Genomic DNA, 18,621 nt, shown 5'->3' on the forward strand with positions numbered 1-18,621 from the left:
CACGATTTTAGGATATAATGCCTGGTGCACTTCAGAGAGCACAATCAGAGATTACTGTCTGAACATCAGAGGTCCAAAGATGTTCAACACCCTCCCAGCAAGCATTAGAAATACTGTATTGCCGGGAACAAAGGTGGACTTAAATGATCATTGGCTCCAGGCGGGCTCGGCGAGTTGAACTCGAGAAACCCTCTTCAGGCATGCTCAGCGTGCCTATTTGACCTATGCTTTTTAAATGCGCTATTTTGCACATCCTGCCATGCCTCCTGGTCTCGTATGGTAGTGCTTGTTAACCTGTGATGTATGTTATATGGTAAATAATGTAAGGAAAGTATGTTTTTGGTTCATTTGTTATTCACCCCATACCCATCTTTTGAGCGGCAGTGAAAAAACTACAGAGGGACATAATTGGTTCAGGAACCGAACCTCCAAAGTTTATTTAGTTGAACAAGTAATAATCTCGTGAAGATCGTTACACAGTTGAATATGTTGATAGTCTTTGATATGACAATTGGTTCAAGGAGCGGCCCGTAACATAATGGATGAGTAATATTTTTGTATGATTTAATATGTTTTAATATATGACATTTCATTATTTGTCTTTTTCCTGTAATAATGACTGATGCTTTTCCCTCCCCATGAAAATGGTAAACAGCTGTAGGCCTAGTGTTAATATAAGGTTATTGGACACCCAAAACAAATATTAATATTACTGTTATTCATATTCGAGTACTTTTGTTGTTTCTTTGCCAAATAGCCCTATACTTGTAGCCTTTGTCAATTTCCTAAAATATACATATCTTTTTTTTTCCACAGGTGAGTGCAGGAGCAAATGGCTCTGACAACTGTTCGCAGGCAGATTGATCAGGCAGACTATGGCTTTTCACTTCCCATAGTTCATGGTAAGCCTTACTCTACTTGGTTTTTCCTGGAACACGACCCGCCAATCTATTAACAACCAGCTACCCAATTACTGCTGGGTGAAGAGAGGTGAACAGTTAAGGATTGATGTGGAAAGGAAAGTGATTCCCGCTTGCTCTACATATGTTAGAATTGTTCCGACATCTGGGGTTCAAAGGGATCTGGACGGAGTCTGGAGGCAGATCTCGTGTTGTCTAACTTCTCTCATAGGCCTAGTCTATATAGATGACTGACGTGGACTTCAAGCGTGACGTCACAACACCCACCTACAACCCGTCCTCATGTAAAATACATCACATTTTGTACATTCTGGTCCCCAACGTTCAAACTAAGTCGATCTCTGAAAAAAGTAGCCGCTCACAATATTTACGTTTTATGTGCGTTGGTAGGCCAAACAACCGTCTTCTGAAAATAACGTCGCTTTTCGCTCGCATGCGCGCTATGGCCAAAAATGGACGTAATTTGAAATGAAATCGGAGCACGAAAGTGACGTATTGTCCCGTTTTCTGTTTTGAGTCCTCCGGCTTACTCGGAAAGATTAGGAGAGGGAACTTTCATTGGCAACCTTGCAAGCACAAGTAGCAGAACTGACTGAAATTATACAGACGCTACGTCAGGCTCCTTCACAACAGATACAGCAGCCTCCATGCAGCTGTGTCACAGCCGTGACCCGCGCTGGTAAAGGTTCCTGTGGTGGTGGTGACGGCGGCGGCGACGGCAGCAGCAGCAGCAGCAACGGCGGCGGCGGCGGCGGCGGCGGCGGCGGCGGCGGCGGCGGCGGCGGCGGCAGCAGCAGCAGCGGCGGCGGCGGCAGCAGCAGCGGCGGACGGCGGCAGCGGCGACAACAGAGATGAGAGCGACAACGGAGGCGGTGGCAGTGACGTCGTCAGTCAACTCAGGGATGACAGCAGTGAATAGTGACACAGAAACATTAACTGGAAAAGGAAGTCGACCTGCATCAGCATATTTTAAAATGATTCATGACCTTAAGGAACGCGCTCAAGCCAAATACGATAATGAAAAAGATAATACTCTGAGTGACAGTAATTATGCCATACAACTTACAGAGAGCATTCACTCGCGGACCATCCCGAGTTGCTCAGTGATCAAGAATCTGATGATGTCACCAGATGTTCCTGACGACACCAAACGCCAGGTTGGTGTCGCTCTTTACGTCGTAGAGTCACTTATTGACGCATTGTGTAAGTGGGACGAGGACAACAATGAGACCACCAGTCCCAGGGAGGAACAACACCAAGACGATGGCTGCTGTTGACACAAGAACCATTAGGTTTCTCAGTTGGAACATTCGTAGCATCAACAAAAGACTGAATGACCTAATTGCATATGTTACCAGTAACAACATAGATATAATTGCTTTACAGGAGCCCTATAGATATAATTGCTTTACAGGAGCCCTACACGTCCAACATGATAAACAAAACCCCACCAAAAATCAGAGGGTATGCACCCTATAATAACAGTAACGCCACAGGCCTATTAACTTACGTCAGAAGTGATTTACCGCACATTCTTGTGAGCACGTCACACAATGTACACACACAGTACCATCACTTTCATGTACAAACTACAGCAGGCCACTTTTCATTCCTCAACGTATATGCCAGAAGCCAGAAACTCAATGTAACATTGTTCCCAGATCTAGACAATCATGGGACAATATACATGGGAGATTTTAATGCTAGACATATTACGCTGGGAGACAGTAATAACAACGATAATGGATGCAAATTTATCAAATATGTTTATGACAACAGATTAACCGTGTATACTACGGATACCCAAACTCATTTATTGGGAGGCAGACTTGATTATGTAATGGGTAGAAACCTTGTGCAAGATATGATGGAATGTTCGTTGGTAAATCACTTAGTTAGTGATCACTATGCAGTTTCTGCTTCCTATGAGATACAGTGTGATGTACCTAATAGACATCAGAGACGGAAAATGAATATTCAATATGGCTTGCATGACCACTTTATTAATTGTATATCAAAATGGTATCAAGATTACACAATAACGAATGTACAAGCCTTCTCCAGAGATCTCGTTGATACGATTACTACCTACTATGACACATGGGTGTGTTGGGGAACAGGTCGTAAGCCTAGCAGAAGTGGGCAACACCTACCACCACCCAAGTGGGTCCTTGACCCCGTATTTGTTAAAGAACATGAACGAGTAAAGCAACTTGGAGATACGTACAAACGAACCAAAGCACAAGGTGACTTGCATGCATTTCTAGTTGCAAATAGAGAGGTGAGAGACATGAGCAACGTTATACGTAATAAACATTGGGAAGAGTTCCTACAAAGTATAAATGAGCAAACAACACTTGTTGAAGTTTGGGAAGAGATACGAAAAATCTCTAGAAGCAGCCCAACCAAACCACTGCACCACAGCCCACTAGAACAAGCAAACATCCTCCTTGATCAATGGGCACTAACATCGAGCTACGACTCGCTCCCAATTAACATACAGCACAAACTTGATGACACACGCCCCAACAGACAACGAACCATCAATCTTGCCTGTACAGCTATCGACGTGTCGGACCTTAATGATGTAACTGAATGGGAATTAAATCATGCACTAAAGATGGGAAAATCAACTGCTCCTGGAGAGGATGGTATTACTTACAGTCTACTGAGATTAGTCTCACACGTACCAGGTAATCCATTATTAGTGTTGTACAGAATGAGTTTACGTGAAGGAGTATTACCTGATGCTTGGACAAAGAGTGTCATTGTTCCCATCCCCAAACCACACTCAGATAATTATAGACCCATATCTCTAACATCGTGTTTGTAAAGTGCTTGAACGTATTGTTCTTAACTGACTCATGTATCGTATACAGGGGCACCTGTCACCCCAACTGTTTGGATTTATGTCTGGGCTCAGTACACAACACTGTTTTGCTGAGTACTTCGCACATATTGAAGCTTCCCCTCAAACGGTCTTCATCGACCTAGCAGCAGCTTTTGATACAGCAAACAGAGAAATCATACTGGAACAGCTTGCCGAGCTGGGAATACAAGGAAAATTACTGAAATGGATAAAGGGCTATTTGTCTAATCGAACAGCATATGTTTTGTTTAATAGTGTTAAAAGCACAGAGAGCAAACACTTTGAACTGGGAACTCCACAAGGAGGGGTCCTCAGTCCCTTGTTGTTCAACGTTCTGATGCATAAACTTATTAAAGATCTTCCAACTAATAATGAAGACACTGTCATTTGTTATGCTGATGATATATGTTTACAGGCTGCCACCGAGCCTAGAATGCAAGTTCTGCTCGACGCTTTTGCTACTAGAGCTGAGGAATGTGGCCTCCTTATCTCTGTACAGAAAACTCGTGCTCTCATTCCATGTGGTATTCCACCAGCCAATTATCATATAGATGAGGCGAGCACTTGAGAACTGCGAGTCTTACAGATACCTTGGTGTCCCCATTAACGACCCTGGGTACCTTTCTTCTCTCAAGAGGAGACTTTGGGAGAGATTAAAGCCCTTGCGGGTCCTTGTTGGTGTCAATCATGGACTTAACGTGAGACTTGCTAGAATGTTTTATGTATCATTTATACGCTCTGTGATTGACTACAATGCTCTACATCTCACACTGTATACTGACAAAGAGCTGAAATCTCTTGAAACCTTGCAAAATGAAGCTATGCGTCTCATCCTTGGGGCTCCAAAGTCCACGAGAATAGTTAACATGAGAGCAGAGTTAAAATTACCTACCATAAGTGAGAGAATTTTGTCTATTAGCACAATTTTCGGCGTGAAGGCATTGAGTAGATCTAGACAACACATGAAGTTTTCAAGCTAAACTTTCTAATATGCTGCACTCACCTGAGGTCTATAGAAGAAGAACGAAATCTGATTATGTATATTGGTTCTACAAGGTATTCAACTCCATCAAAATATTAAATATGTACCCAACTCAACTAATGATTAATCAGCCAATTACTCCATGGGATAACTGGGATCTATCAGTTGATTTTGTAAATGCGCCCAAGAAAGATAGTGTGCACACTACATTATTAAAACAGTTAACACTGAAAAGCATCACTGAAAGTACTCAGAGTATGGGTAACGATGTTTATCAGTGCTATACCGACGGCTCTGTAGAAGAAGGTGGACGATGTACCGGATGTGCATGTAACATATTTGAACAATCTTCTCTCGTACATACAGCAATGAAGCGCGTCAATGACTGGGCAAGTACAACTCAAACCGAACTTGCAGGCATATACCTTGCCACTGAATTTTTAAAAGACAAAGGCAGTGGACTTATATATTGTGACTCGCAGAGTGCACTTCTGGCATTGAACGCACATAGTAGTGACACCCAGAAAATAGTCAGTGATATTCGAATGAATGTTTTAGCTGCCAAAGAAAACAGATTTGAGATTAAATTTCTATGGATACCATCACATGTTGGCATCTCAAGGCATGACACTGTTGATATGCTTGCTAAGTCAGCCTGCAGAAAACCAGTGGTAGAAATTGATATGGGTGTTTCATTAGCAGTGACAAAGAGAATACTTAAACAAATATCTAATGAAAATCTCACCGACCTAACAAATTCTCAAAGACCTGAAAGTTGTAGCATTAAATATTATGATAGATATCGTGAGGAGACATTCACATATGGGACTAATAGAACAAGAACCCGGCAATGTGATGTTATAGTGGCCAGAATACGCCTGGGATATAGACGTATCTGGCAGCTTTCTCAAAACCCAAATGTCGAGTACACAATGTGTCAACTTTGTGAAAGAGAAAACATGCACTCTCTTGAACATTATATTGTAGAATGTCCCATACTGACTGACTTTCGCCCTCCTGGGCTAAGGTATGCTGAACTCTGTAGTTACTATATGAGTACTGGAACACTTGATGATATATTGGACTTGTATCCAAGATTGACCATGTAATATATCAATCATACAATGTATATATATATATGATGTAACTATATAACCTGAGCTTGTAAAAGCACCTTCATCACCTTCAGTGATTAAGTGCTTAATTGCACACTAGTTTCTTTATCAGCTACCTCAGAGTTCTCTCTCAGAGTACCTGTTGCACCTCTGCTTTTCAACGGGGGTATTCTGCACATCCTGCCATGTCTTCTGGTCTCATGTGGTGTTATTTCTGTGTGCAGGTTTGGGACCAGCCCCTCAATTATTTTCCACGTGTAAATTATTATGTATCTCTCCCGCCTGCGCTCAAGGGAGTACAGATTTAGGCTCTTTAGTCGGTCCCAGTAATTTAGATGTTTTACTGAGTGGATTCTAGCAGTAAAGGATCTCTGCACGCTCTCTAGGTCAGCAATTTCTCCAGCTTTGAAAGGGGCTGTCATTGTGCAGCAGTACTCCACTCTAGATAGCACAAGCGTTTTGAAAAGTATCATCATCGGTATAGCATCTCTAGTGTGAAAAGTTCTTGTTATCCAACCTGTCATTTTTCTTGCAGTTGTGACGGCTACTTTATTGTGTTCTTTAAACTGTTCTTTACCCTGTCAGAGTAAATGAGACAAATGTATGTGAATGCATGTGTGTGTGTGTATATATGTATGTATATGTGTGTGTGTGTGTGTGTGTGTATATATATGTATGGGTATAAAGTATATATGGAAGCTGATCAGAATTACATTTCACCTTTGTGAATGTACATTAATAACACTATGTAAAAGACACATCTAACACTTTATGTAGGGCATACGTAAATCTGTGTATCTATGTATTTACGTATGTAGGTTAGCTTAGCATTTTAAAAGCACCGAATCACCTTCTGTGGTTGAGTGTTCAATAAACCCTTGAACTATATGTTTAACACTTCTCTAACCCTGTCCATGGAGGACAGAAGAAAATGTATATATTCTGGTTAGCATTGTAAATGTGTGGCCACGTCTGTGGTAGAAAATAATAATAATAAAAAAAAAAATAACGGTTTTCATGACGTTTTGAAACCTTAGGAGAACTTCCTGCCCTCCTAACCTACCAGAGGACCCTTAACTTGCTGTTTTGAAAAAAAATGAATCCAAAATTTATTTTCAATTATTTTTCATTTTCAAATTACGTCCAATTTTCATCCATATGGGCAATCAGCCGAATTCAGTCGTAATTTGTAAGAGGACAGGCTTGGTTAGGAGAGGGAAAGAAGCTTTCCCTTTGGGTGGGTGTGTGTGTTCGTATACACACCAATGTGTGTGCTAGTTGTATTCATCTAGTTGTGCCTTGTGCTTTAACCCAACTAGATGTGTATTCATCTAGTTGGGTTAAGCTTTGCTCTTTCGGCCCGCCTCTCAACTGTCAATCAACTGTTACTAACTACCAACTAATGGTTTTTTTTACGCACGCACGCGCGCGTACACACACACACACACACACACACACACACACACACACACACACACACACACACACACACACACACACACACACACACACACAGAGGAAGCAGCCCGTAACGCCTGTCTAACTCCCTTTTATCTATTTACTGCTAGGTAACAGGGGCATTCAGGGTGAAAGAAACTTTGCCCATTTGTTTCTGCCTGGTCCGGGAATCGAACCCGGGCCACAGAATTACGAGCCCTGCGCGCTGTCCACTCAGCTACCAGACCCCTGGTGTGTATGTGTGTGTGTACTTACCTAGTTGTCCTTGCGGGGGTTGAGCTCTGGCTCTTTGGTCCCGCCTCTCAACCGTCAATCAACTGGTGTACAGATTCCTGAGCCTATTGGGCTCTATCATATTTACATTTGAAACTGTGATTCTGAAGGGGTTTCAACAGTGGTAGGCATTGTCACAGCCGTGGAAGTAATATTTGAACGCAGATTATAATTAAGTGCACCTGGCATCAGAAATAGTATACACCAAAATAAACACACAAAAAAATATCAACTTGGCTAAAGTAAAAAATTGGCAGAAATAAAATTATTAAATTGGGCTAGGCAAGAAAATAATTAAGAACAAGCAATTGTAAACTAAATTTAGCAATCTTTCATTAAAAAAGAAATGACTGGAATTAGATGTATGTAAATTAATTAAACCAGACTAAGCACAGCAATTGAGAATATAAAAACTGGAAGTGCAATTGCAAAATTTCATTACAAAGATTCAACACAACAAGTGGCAATGCAAGAAATATGTATGTAGCACATAAACTGGACACAGGAATGTATATAACTATGGTAAAAAAAAAAATTATAATATGCAATGTTGAAGGAATAAATTTAAATTTTAGGCCTGGAGGAATTAAAAAAAAAATTATATTGTACAAATCCTTAACTGCTACTAAAACAAGGATTTCTTACTTCACTGGAATTTGAATTTACCAATAACACTCTAGGAGAACAATTAAAATTCAATGAAATTACTGTAAGAAGCAGGAATGTTGAAATCACACAAGGAAATTGTGGGGAGTTGAGTAGTGAGGCGGCTCCAATATTTAACAAGTCACTGAATGGGTAATTCACAGGATATTCTGGATATATTTACGTTAAACCTCATTAAAACATAGCACACGATATCTTAGCTCACAATTACTTAACTCAGGGCTGCACGATTTGCAGTATAACAGCGGCCAACACAAAAACGGTGGCAGGGCTTGTGAAGTGGCACATGTGAGGGTTTGTTTACAATCTGGTTCGACAGCAGCGCTCCTGGCGGCGGTGGCGCGAAACTCAGGGACCCCACACTGTTGATGCTGGAAGCGCGAAGATAAATTCGGAGACGACGATATTGAGAACACAATTTTCTAAAGGGAAGTTCACACAAAACGATGTAGCAGGGGCTGGTGGCGAGCTTGGGAGGGAGGCAGGGTGGCGACACTAGTCAAACAATTGTAGTCCACCAAATATTCTCAAGGAACAATACAGCACATACGATGATCAGGTGATGCTTGCGACGATGACTGACCACGATTTCAGTAGCTTGAACACTCACAAAGCTTAGATACTGTCAGCTTGGGTGGCGGTGGTGGTGGTGGGTGCAGGTGGTTCCCACGTGGTGGCGCGAGGTTCAAAAATGGCTGGCGCGGGAGCTTCCTTCCTCCTCACTGATGAATTAGCGTTCTCACGGGAAAATATTGACCCTTCTGAAACGTTGGCCTGGAGTAGTGGTTGATGGCAGGACCCCGGTCTGGCACAATATTTGATGCGTGGGTGGCCAACCCGTTCTCGCAAATTCGTAAAGTCAATATTGACTTATTAACTACGTGCATAGGTGATATACTAAACATAATAGATACCCCTAAAAAGATTCATAGAAAACACCAACCTTACCTAACCTTGTTAGTATCTTAAGATAAGCATCTTATTGCTTCGTAATTACAATTATTACTTAACCTATACCTATTATAGGTTAGGTAATAATTGTAATTACGAAGCAATAAAATGCTTATCTTAAGATACTAACAAGGTTAGGTAAGGTTGGTGTTTTCTATGAATCTTTTTAAGGGTATCTATTATGTTAAGTATGTCACCTATGCACATATTTAATAAGTCAATATTGACTTATTAAATTTGCGAGAACGGGTTGGGGTGGCAGGGTGGCGGCTTGTGGAGGCGGCTGATGGCGGTGGCGGCGGTGGCGGCTGTACTGTGACATACACGGCGATGCTGGGTACTTGAATTTTAGTTTCCAGAAAAAAAATTCTGGATCTCACTGCTGCTACCAGTATTCGTTTGCCTTGTTCGGGTAGAAGGTAGACACAGTAGTCGCTTCTGTATATATTTATTGACCGAGACAGCAAGGTATAAATCTGCCTAGCCGAGGTCCTTCTACTCTGAGTCTGTGAGGATAACTGAGGCTGCTGGGAGCATGGCTTGATGCTCCTCTGTCTGGCATGACGTCAGAGGCCTACTTGCCTGTGATTGGTTACATTTCAACTGACAGAATTTGAGTATAACATATGGAGTCAGCCTCCACCACATCACTGCCTAATGCATTCCACATGTTGACTACTCTGACACTGAAAAAGTTCTTTCTAACGTCCCAGTGGCTCATTTGGGTACTCAAGTCTCCACCTGTGTCCCCTTATTTGCGTACCACCCGTGTTAAAATGTTTATCTACCCAATCAATTCCTCTGAGAATTTTGTAGGTTGTGATCATGTCTCCCCCTACTCTTATGTCTTCCAGTGTCGTGAGGTGCATCTCACGCAGCCTTTCCTCGTAACTCATGCCGCTTAGTTCTGGGACTAGCCTAGTGGCATACCTTAGAACTTTTTCCAGCTTCGTCTTGTGCTTAACAAGGTACGGGCTCCATGCTGGGGCCCCATACTCCAGGATTGGTCTTACGTATGCTGTGTACAAGATTCTGAATGATTCCTTATACAGGTTCCTGAAGGCTGTTCTGATGTTAGCCAGCCTCGCGTATGCCGCAGATTTCATTCTTTTTATGTGGGCTTCAGGAAACAGGTTTGGTGTGATATCAACTCCTAGATCTTTCTCTGTCAGTTTCATGAAGTACTTCATCTTCCATTCGGTATCCTGTGTCTGGCCTCATGTTTCCACTGCCTAGTTTCAGGACTTGTGTGTGTGTGAGTAGGCTATAATGCCAACCCTTCCTTTGAATAGACAGTACGTTTTAATACTAAATGTAATAAGTACATTCCTGACTGTTTGCATAGTACATAAATACACTTAATTGTGCTGTTGCATTTACCTCACCATATATTCTCCTAATTTTCTGTTAATACACTAAAAAATTTTAAGTTGAAGTTTTCGTGTTCAATTTTGTATACACAAGTTTTAAATATCAAGAATTTCTTTTTTAGTGTTATTAAACAATAGAGATTTTAAACAAAATTTGAAAATATTCTGAGTTACTTTAAAATTTATTGAAGGACTTTAGTTTTGTTTTATTAGTTTTATATAATTGTAATATCAATATAGCTATTGGTTAAGTACTAATTGTAATTAATAGGCAATAAATTACACACAGAAATCACAATAGCATGATGCATGAAATGAACAAATCCACAAGGGCCGTGACGAGGATTCGAACCTACGTCCGAGAGCATCCAGACGCTGCCTTAATCGACTGAGCTACGACATGTAAAAAAATTGCAAAAAGAAATTCTACTGAATTTACTTGGATCCTGCAGCCTCTCCGAGAGACAAACCAGGATTTTACAGCATATAAGAGCCTTAGAACTCCTCAAATGTTAAAACTGTTTCAGGCCGCGCTTGCAGCGGCAAAGGAGAGAATGACTGAACTGAGACAAAATGAATGGGAGGGTTTTGTTAGTGGACTTAACCTGCATACTCCCCTGGGCAAAGCCTGGAAAGGCATAAACAAAATTATTGGTAAAAATAGTAGACAAGTTTCACACCCAAACCCGCTACAGAAAGCCAATCAGTTAATTGCAAAATGGGCTCAGGTTTCCAGCCTTGGAATGTTACCAGCTAGCACTAGGGAGAAATTGCAGGAGAGGTCCACAGACAGAAATTCTCTCATAAATATCATGTTGAGCAAGCAACATGATGAATGTGATGTTCCATATACAGATTATGAATTGGATGCAGCCCTCTCCAGGGGCAGTAGCACTGCTCCTGGTGAGGACGGTATCACCTATGATATTCTAAGACTCCTACATCGTGTACCCGGTAACCCATTATTAGAATTGTTTAATGCCAGCTATGTCACTGGGCAGTTGCCTGTATCATGGACCACCAATCTTACGGTACCTGTACCAAAGCCTGGCCAACCTGATGCTTTCCGTCCCATCTCACTGACCAGTTGCATGTGCAAAACCTTTGAGAGAATGGTGCTTAATAGATTATTGTATAGAGTTAAAGAGCACATGTCACCTGATATCAATGGTTTCACACATGGTAAAAGTGTACACACCTGTATCACAATCTTTCTTACTCTTCATGGAGATAAAAGGCACAAGTACACAACATTTCTTGATTTAAAAAATGCCTTTGATATTGCTAATAGGGAAGTGATTATGTATGAATTAGCGAGAATGGATATAGGGGGACATTTATTACAATGGATACGAGGCTATCTTACCAACCGGAAGTCCTCTGCACTGTTCCAAGGCTACAAGAGTGAAACTAAAGTAATGCAACTAGGCACCCCACAAGGAGGAGTACTTAGTCCTACCTTGTTTAATGTTCTAATTAATGCTTTACTAAAATCAATCCTAACTAGTCCGGCAAACATCACTATCAGCTATGCAGATGACATCCTTGTGCATACTAAAACCCACCGCGAAATGCAAACAGTCTTAAATTGTATACATACAGCTTGTGAGAGCCTTGGTCTTGTAATCAACGCTGCTAAAACTAAGGTATTTAACAGACAAATTGGCAACCGCAAAAGTGGACCACGAAAACTTTAGACAACATACCAATAGACTATGTCTCTTCTTTCAAATACCTTGGTGTCTCTGTCCCTTGTACCTCAACTGCAGTCAATAAGTTACATCAACAATGTAGAGACAGACTCAAGGCTCTCAGGACTGTAGTGGGGTACAGCCCGAAATATGGTGTTAATATTAGAATAGCAAGAATGATGTATTTAGCGTATATAAGGTCTCTGATAGACTATCATGCACCAGCTTTGGTCCTGCAGAATGGCAAAAGTATTGATAGATTGGAAAAAATGCAAAATGAAGCACTCAGAATTATACTTGGCTGTCCTATAACTACCAAAGTTCTCAACATGCGGAAAGAATTAAATATACTTAGCATTAGAGATAGAATATTTGAAATTAATCTTATGATGGGACTAAAGCTGCTGCGTGATAACAAAAACAACATTGTGTCAGTTGCACTGTTAGAACACATACGAAATGGAACTAGCGAGTCTAAATGGATTCAAAGAACTGCCACTCATATTAAAATGATGGGACTGCACGATGTATATACAGATGAAAGAGTACAGCACTTCCTTCCACCCTGGCAGATAGTACCTTTTGACATCATGACCCCTGCATACCCCACCAAGAAACTAATCACAAAGCAACCCTCATGCTCAGCTTGCTGCTAAATTAAGCACCATAGAACACATTCACAATATACAAGCTGAAAACAACATTGCACAGACCATATACACTGACGGATCACTCAATACAGCTACAGGGAGGGCAGGAAGTGCTGTTATTGCTCATCAGCCCGATGGCAGCACAATTCAAAGAAATATCCGAATTAGTAACTGGGCGTCCACAATGCAAGCCGAGTTGGTAGCGATACTGGTAGCACTCGAAATTATTGACAACACTGAAGTAGACAGCTTAATTATTTCTGACTCCCTATCCTCACTACTGAGCAATAAACAGTTTGCAATCAAGTAATAACGTGCTTGTCTTGGAAGCTAGACGTAGATATATAAGAATACTTAGCAAGAGGGTAAATATAAAAATGTTGTGGATTCCTTCTCACATTGGCCTGCAGGAACATGACAAAGTTGACGCCCTTGCTAAGGCTGCAGTAAATAAAGACAGTATTGAACGGAATCTTGAGTTATCAAATAGGTCCCTTAAAAGTGTCATTAGACGAGAACTCCTGGATGGATTTGAAGAAAGTAGAACAGTGCAAACTGGAACTAGCAGGTCCATTGTTCATCACAATGACATGTGTGAAGTAAAACATGTGTATGGGGCAAGTAACAAAGTCAGTAGACTAACAGATGTTGTCACAGCTCGTATAAGACTTGGCTACAAGTATCTCTGGCAGTTCGGCTTGTATAGCCATCTAGATGAAGTAAAGTGTAAAGTGTGTGGACATAGCCAGGGACACACACTCGAACACTATATCTTGGATTGTTGTAAAATTGAGCCTTTTAGAGATAAATCTAAGCTCACTCTGTATGATATGGCAACCTATCTTATTACCATGGATAAATTACCTGAAATCCTTGCACTGTACCCACATTTTGCTTCCAGTAGATGAACGACATATGAGATTCAGAAACAAGTAGTGTATTGTGAGGACTAATAATAAACAGAAGCTCCCCTATGACTCTGTAATATCCCCATTGGCCAAACTATTATGTATTAACGACAAGACCTACCATTAATGTATGATGACTTACTGTAAATATGTAGTTCTTGTAATAGCACTTTCTCTGTAACTAGCTGACATTGTATCTATAAGGTGTGAAGGATTGAAGAAATTGTTTATGTAATAATCTAAGATGAAGTCTGATAAAGACCTTTTGTGCCCTCTGTAATGCTTTTGCGCTACCGCTCACAGGATGAGTATGGGGTGCACAATAAACTAGCCGCCTTCGGCGGCAACAATCAATATCCCCCATGCACTCGAGCTATGTCAATAGGGCGTTCTACCTCTTCGCCCTTACTTTTTACCATTCTCTTACCATGTCGTGGCTCAGTCGATTAAGGCAGCGTCTGGGATGCTCTCGGACGTAGGTTCGAATCCTCGTCACGGCCCTTGTGGATTTGTTCAAGAGGCAATAAATGCTATTGATATGCTTGTCCTCCTACACTCCCAAGGTTAGGTTAGGTCGTGGTTTTCTATACAGCTTTTCAGATAAACTCTAATATTCACAATATATTGGAGCGATGCTGGCGATTAAGTGTATTTATCTACTATGCCGATAGTCAGGATTGTACTTATTACATTTAGTATTAAAACTTACTGTCTATTCGGTAGATGGGCTGCATAATGTACGCTGATCCTTATCTCTGGTCTACTGCTTCTAAATCCTACACATCTTCTGTCTCACAACCCACGTCACCCCCGATCCCTTGGTCGTGTTTTTGTTTTGTTTAAAATTTTGTTTAAAATCTCTAATGTTCAATAGAACTGAAAAATTATTTATATTTAAAACTTGTGTATATAGAATTGAACACAAAAACCCACAGGCCCTGGTCTGTTTATCTTCGTGGTACAGTATTTGTGATAAAGCTGTGAGTTAATACTTGTGGCCGAGCTAGGCTAGCGGTGTTACTCGGCGCTCATGTTATATTTGGGCCCCGGGTTGGGTTTCTGGTCTCTCGCCTCTGATTCAGATAAGTAGGCTTTTTTTTTTTTTTTTTTTTTTTACTGTTTTGCCTCTGTTCGAAACTGTTTTTTTTTTTTGTCTTGGTGCCAATAAGGTTTCATCTTTTGGTGTGTGTTCATACGATTTTAAAGTTGGGGCTTAATGGAATCATTGATTCGGTTCAGTGTGCTGGTGTGTGTGTGTGTGTGTGTGTGTGTGTGTGTGTGTGTGTGTGTGTGTGTGTGTGTGTGTGTGTGTGTGTGTGTGTAGTCGTACCCATGTTTATACACCCAGGCGCTCAAGATAAGTTGTATACTTGCTGGTGTTCATAAAGATGTTTAGCCTCAACTGTGGGACGCTCGGTTGCCATGTTTGTGTGTTTGGCAGCTTAGTAGCGGCTCTTGCCATGACTGACAACTCTGATAAAGAAAATGGGATCATCAGTACCTCCCTGGATCCGCCACCGAGGATGACTTCTCACCCTGGGCGACCGTGTGTAGATACCTGGCTAGGAGGGATACCTGACACGGCTTCTAAGAGCATCAGAACCAAGTTAGGTGTAAGGTATTGGGAAGAGCTGAGGCCCGTGGAACAAGGAACCGCATGGAGGAGAGGATACATGGAGAGCCAAACTAATGGAGGTGGCGACAAGTAACTTTCTAAGCCAACATGTCAGGGAGCCCACTAGGGATGAGAGGAAACGATGAATCAGCGAGACTCGACCTAGTCTTCACTTTGAACGACTCCGACATAAGGGAAATAGGTTTTGAGGCCCCAGTAGGAATGAGCGACCACAGTGTACTGGTGTTTGAGTATCTGGTTGAAGAAGGGTTATTGAACTCGCGGAGGGGTACTGAAAACAAAAGGCTGGCATTCCGTAAGGGTAACTATGAGGAGATAAGAAGATTCCTAACAGATATAACATGGGAAACAGAGCTCAGGGGAAAGACGGCCCAAGACATGATGGACTACATCACGCAGAAATACAAGGAGGCAGCAAACAAGTTTGTCCCAGTCCAAAAGGAAGACAACGAAATGAAGATGAGTAACCTATGGTTTAATCAGAGATGTAGGCTAGCTAAGCAGCAAAGTAAAAGGGCATGGAGAAACTATAGGAATAACAGGACACTTGAGAGTAGAGAAAGATACCAGAGTGCCAGGAATGAATATATCAGGATGAGAAGAGAGGCAGAAAGACAATACGAAAATGACATCGCGAGCAAGGCAAAGACTCAACCTAAATTGCTGCATAGCCACATCAGGAGAAAAACAACAGTAAAGGAACAGGTTATGAGATTAAGGATAGGGGCAGAAGGATTCACTACAAACGACAAGGTGGTGTGTGAGGAACTGAATAAGAAATTCCAGGAGGTCTTCACCTTAGAGCAAGGAAAAATCCCAGAGATAAGAGAGGGAATAGTTAACCAGGAACCACTGGAAGAGTTTGAGATTACCAACGAGGAAGTAAGGAAGTTGTTACTAGAGTTGGATGTGACAAAGGCTATAGGCCCAGAGGGAATCTCCCTTTGGATACTAAAGGAAGGAGCAGAAGCACTGTGCTTATCACTCTGCATAGTGTATAACAAATAAATCACTGGCAACAGGGGAACTGCCAGAAATTTGGAAAGCAGCTAATGTAGTCCAGATATATAAGAAAGGGGATAGACAGGAAGCACTGAACTACAGGCTAGTGTCCCTAACCTGCATATCATGCAAGCTGATGGAGAAGATTGTGCGAAGAAAGCTAGTGGAACATCTGGAGCGAAGGAACTTTGTAACACAGCATCAACATGGGTTCAGGGATGGCAAGTCCTGCCTCACAGGGTTACTTGAATTCTACGACCAGGCAAGAAAGAGAGGGATGGGCAGACGGCATATTTTTGGATTGCCAGAAAGCCTTTGATACAGTTCCACACAAGAGGCTAGTGAAAAAGCTGGAGATGCAGGCTGGAGTGAAAGGGAAGGTACTCCATTGGATAAGGGAGTACCTAACCTAGGTACGGGCTCCATGCTGGGGCCGCATACTCCAGGATTGGTCTTACATATGTGGTGTACAAGATTCTGAATGATTCCTTACACAGGTTCCTGAACGCCGTTCTGATGTTAGCCAGCCTCGCATATGCCGCTGACGTTATTCTTCTTATGTGGGCTTCAGGAGACAGGTTTGGTGTGATATCAACTCCTAGATCTTTCTCTCTGTCTGTTTTATTATGTACTTCATCTCCTATTCTGTATCCTGTGCCTGGCCTCCTGTTTCCACTGCCTAGTTTCATTACTTTGCATTTACTCGGGTTGAACTTCAACAGCCATTTGTTGGACCATTCACTCCGTCTATCCAGGTCATCTTGTAGCCTCCTACTATCATCTTCCTACTATCATCCATATCAATGTGTGTGTGTGTGTGTGTATTTGTGTGGGGGGGGGGAATATAAAGTTGATTGATTGACAATTGAGAGGCGGGCCGAAAGAGCCAGAGCTCAACCCCCGCAAGCACAACTAGGTGAATACACACCAGTTGCTGGGCTACCAACAATAATACACTTCACAACTTATTAACTAAACGCCACTGTAACATGCCAGTCTTCATCTTCAGCTCTGCTCTGTCGTCTCTTGGGGCTCATTGTGGGTTCTACGGGGTGTATCTGTCGTCTCTTGGGGCTCATTGTGGGTTCTACGGGGTGTATCTGTTGTCTCTTGGGGCTCATTGTGGGTTCTACGGGTGTATCTGTTGTCTCTTGGGGCTCATTGTGGGTTCTACGGGGTGTATCTGTTGTCTCTTGGGGCTCATTTTGGGTTCTACGGGTGTATCTGTCGTCTCTTGGGGCTCATTGTGGGTTCTACGGGGTGTATCTGTTGTCTCTTGGGGCTCATTGTGGGTTCTACTGCTGTATCTGTTGTCTCTTGGGGCTCATTGTGGGTTCTACGGGTGTATCTGTTGTCTCTTGGGGCTCATTGTGGGTTCTACGGGTGTATCTGAGGTCTCTTGGGGCTCATTGTGGGTTTTACGGGGTGTATCTGTTGTCTCTTGGGGCTCATTGTGGGTTCTACGGGTGTATCTGTTGTCTCTTGGGGCTCATTGTGGGTTCTACGGGTGTATCTGTTGTCTCTTGGGGCTCATTGTGGGTTCTACGGGTGTATCTGTCGTCTCTTGGGGCTCATTGTGGGTTCTGTGTATGTATCTGTTGTCTCTTGGGGCTCATTGTGGGTTCTGTGTATGTATCTGTTGTCTCTTGGGGCTCATTGTGGGTTCTACGGGGTGTATCTGAGGTCTCTTGGGGCTCATTGTGGGTTCTACGGGTGTATCTGTTGTCTCTTGGGGCTCATTGTGGGTTCTACGGGTGTATCTGTCGTCTCTTGGGGCTCATTGTGGGTTCTGTGTATGTACCTGTTGTCTCTTGGGGCTCATTGTGGGTTCTGTGTATGTATCTGTTGTCTCTTGGGGCTCATTGTGGGTTCTACGGGGTGTATCTGAGGTCTCTTGGGGCTCATTGTGGGTTCTACGGGTGTATCTGTTGTCTCTTGGGGCTCATTGTGGGTTCTACGGGTGTATCTGTCGTCTCTTGGGGCTCATTGTGGGTTCTACGGGGTGTATCTGTTGTCTCTTGGGGCTCATTGTGGGTTCTACGGCTGTATCTGTTGTCTCTTGGGGCTCATTGTGGGTTCTACGGGGTGTATCTGTTCGTCTCTTGGGGCTCATTGTGGGTTCTACGGGGT

The 18,621-nt window shown here is 42.3% G+C and overlaps 1 protein-coding gene across 1 annotated transcript in view; it reads left to right on the forward strand.

Moving 5' to 3' along the window:
* Positions 1-1,771: 1,771 nt before the first annotated feature.
* Positions 1,772-18,621, forward strand: part of LOC138367424 (uncharacterized) — a 46,420-nt gene continuing 29,570 nt past the window's right edge. Inside the window, exon 1 of the mRNA XM_069329073.1 lies at positions 1,772-1,964. Within this exon, the coding sequence (XP_069185174.1) occupies positions 1,772-1,964 (193 nt within the window). The remainder of the gene's footprint in view (positions 1,965-18,621) is intronic.

The sequence above is a fragment of the Procambarus clarkii genome, chromosome 22 (genome assembly GCF_040958095.1).
Source record: "Procambarus clarkii isolate CNS0578487 chromosome 22, FALCON_Pclarkii_2.0, whole genome shotgun sequence".
Taxonomy (NCBI): domain Eukaryota; kingdom Metazoa; phylum Arthropoda; class Malacostraca; order Decapoda; family Cambaridae; genus Procambarus; species Procambarus clarkii.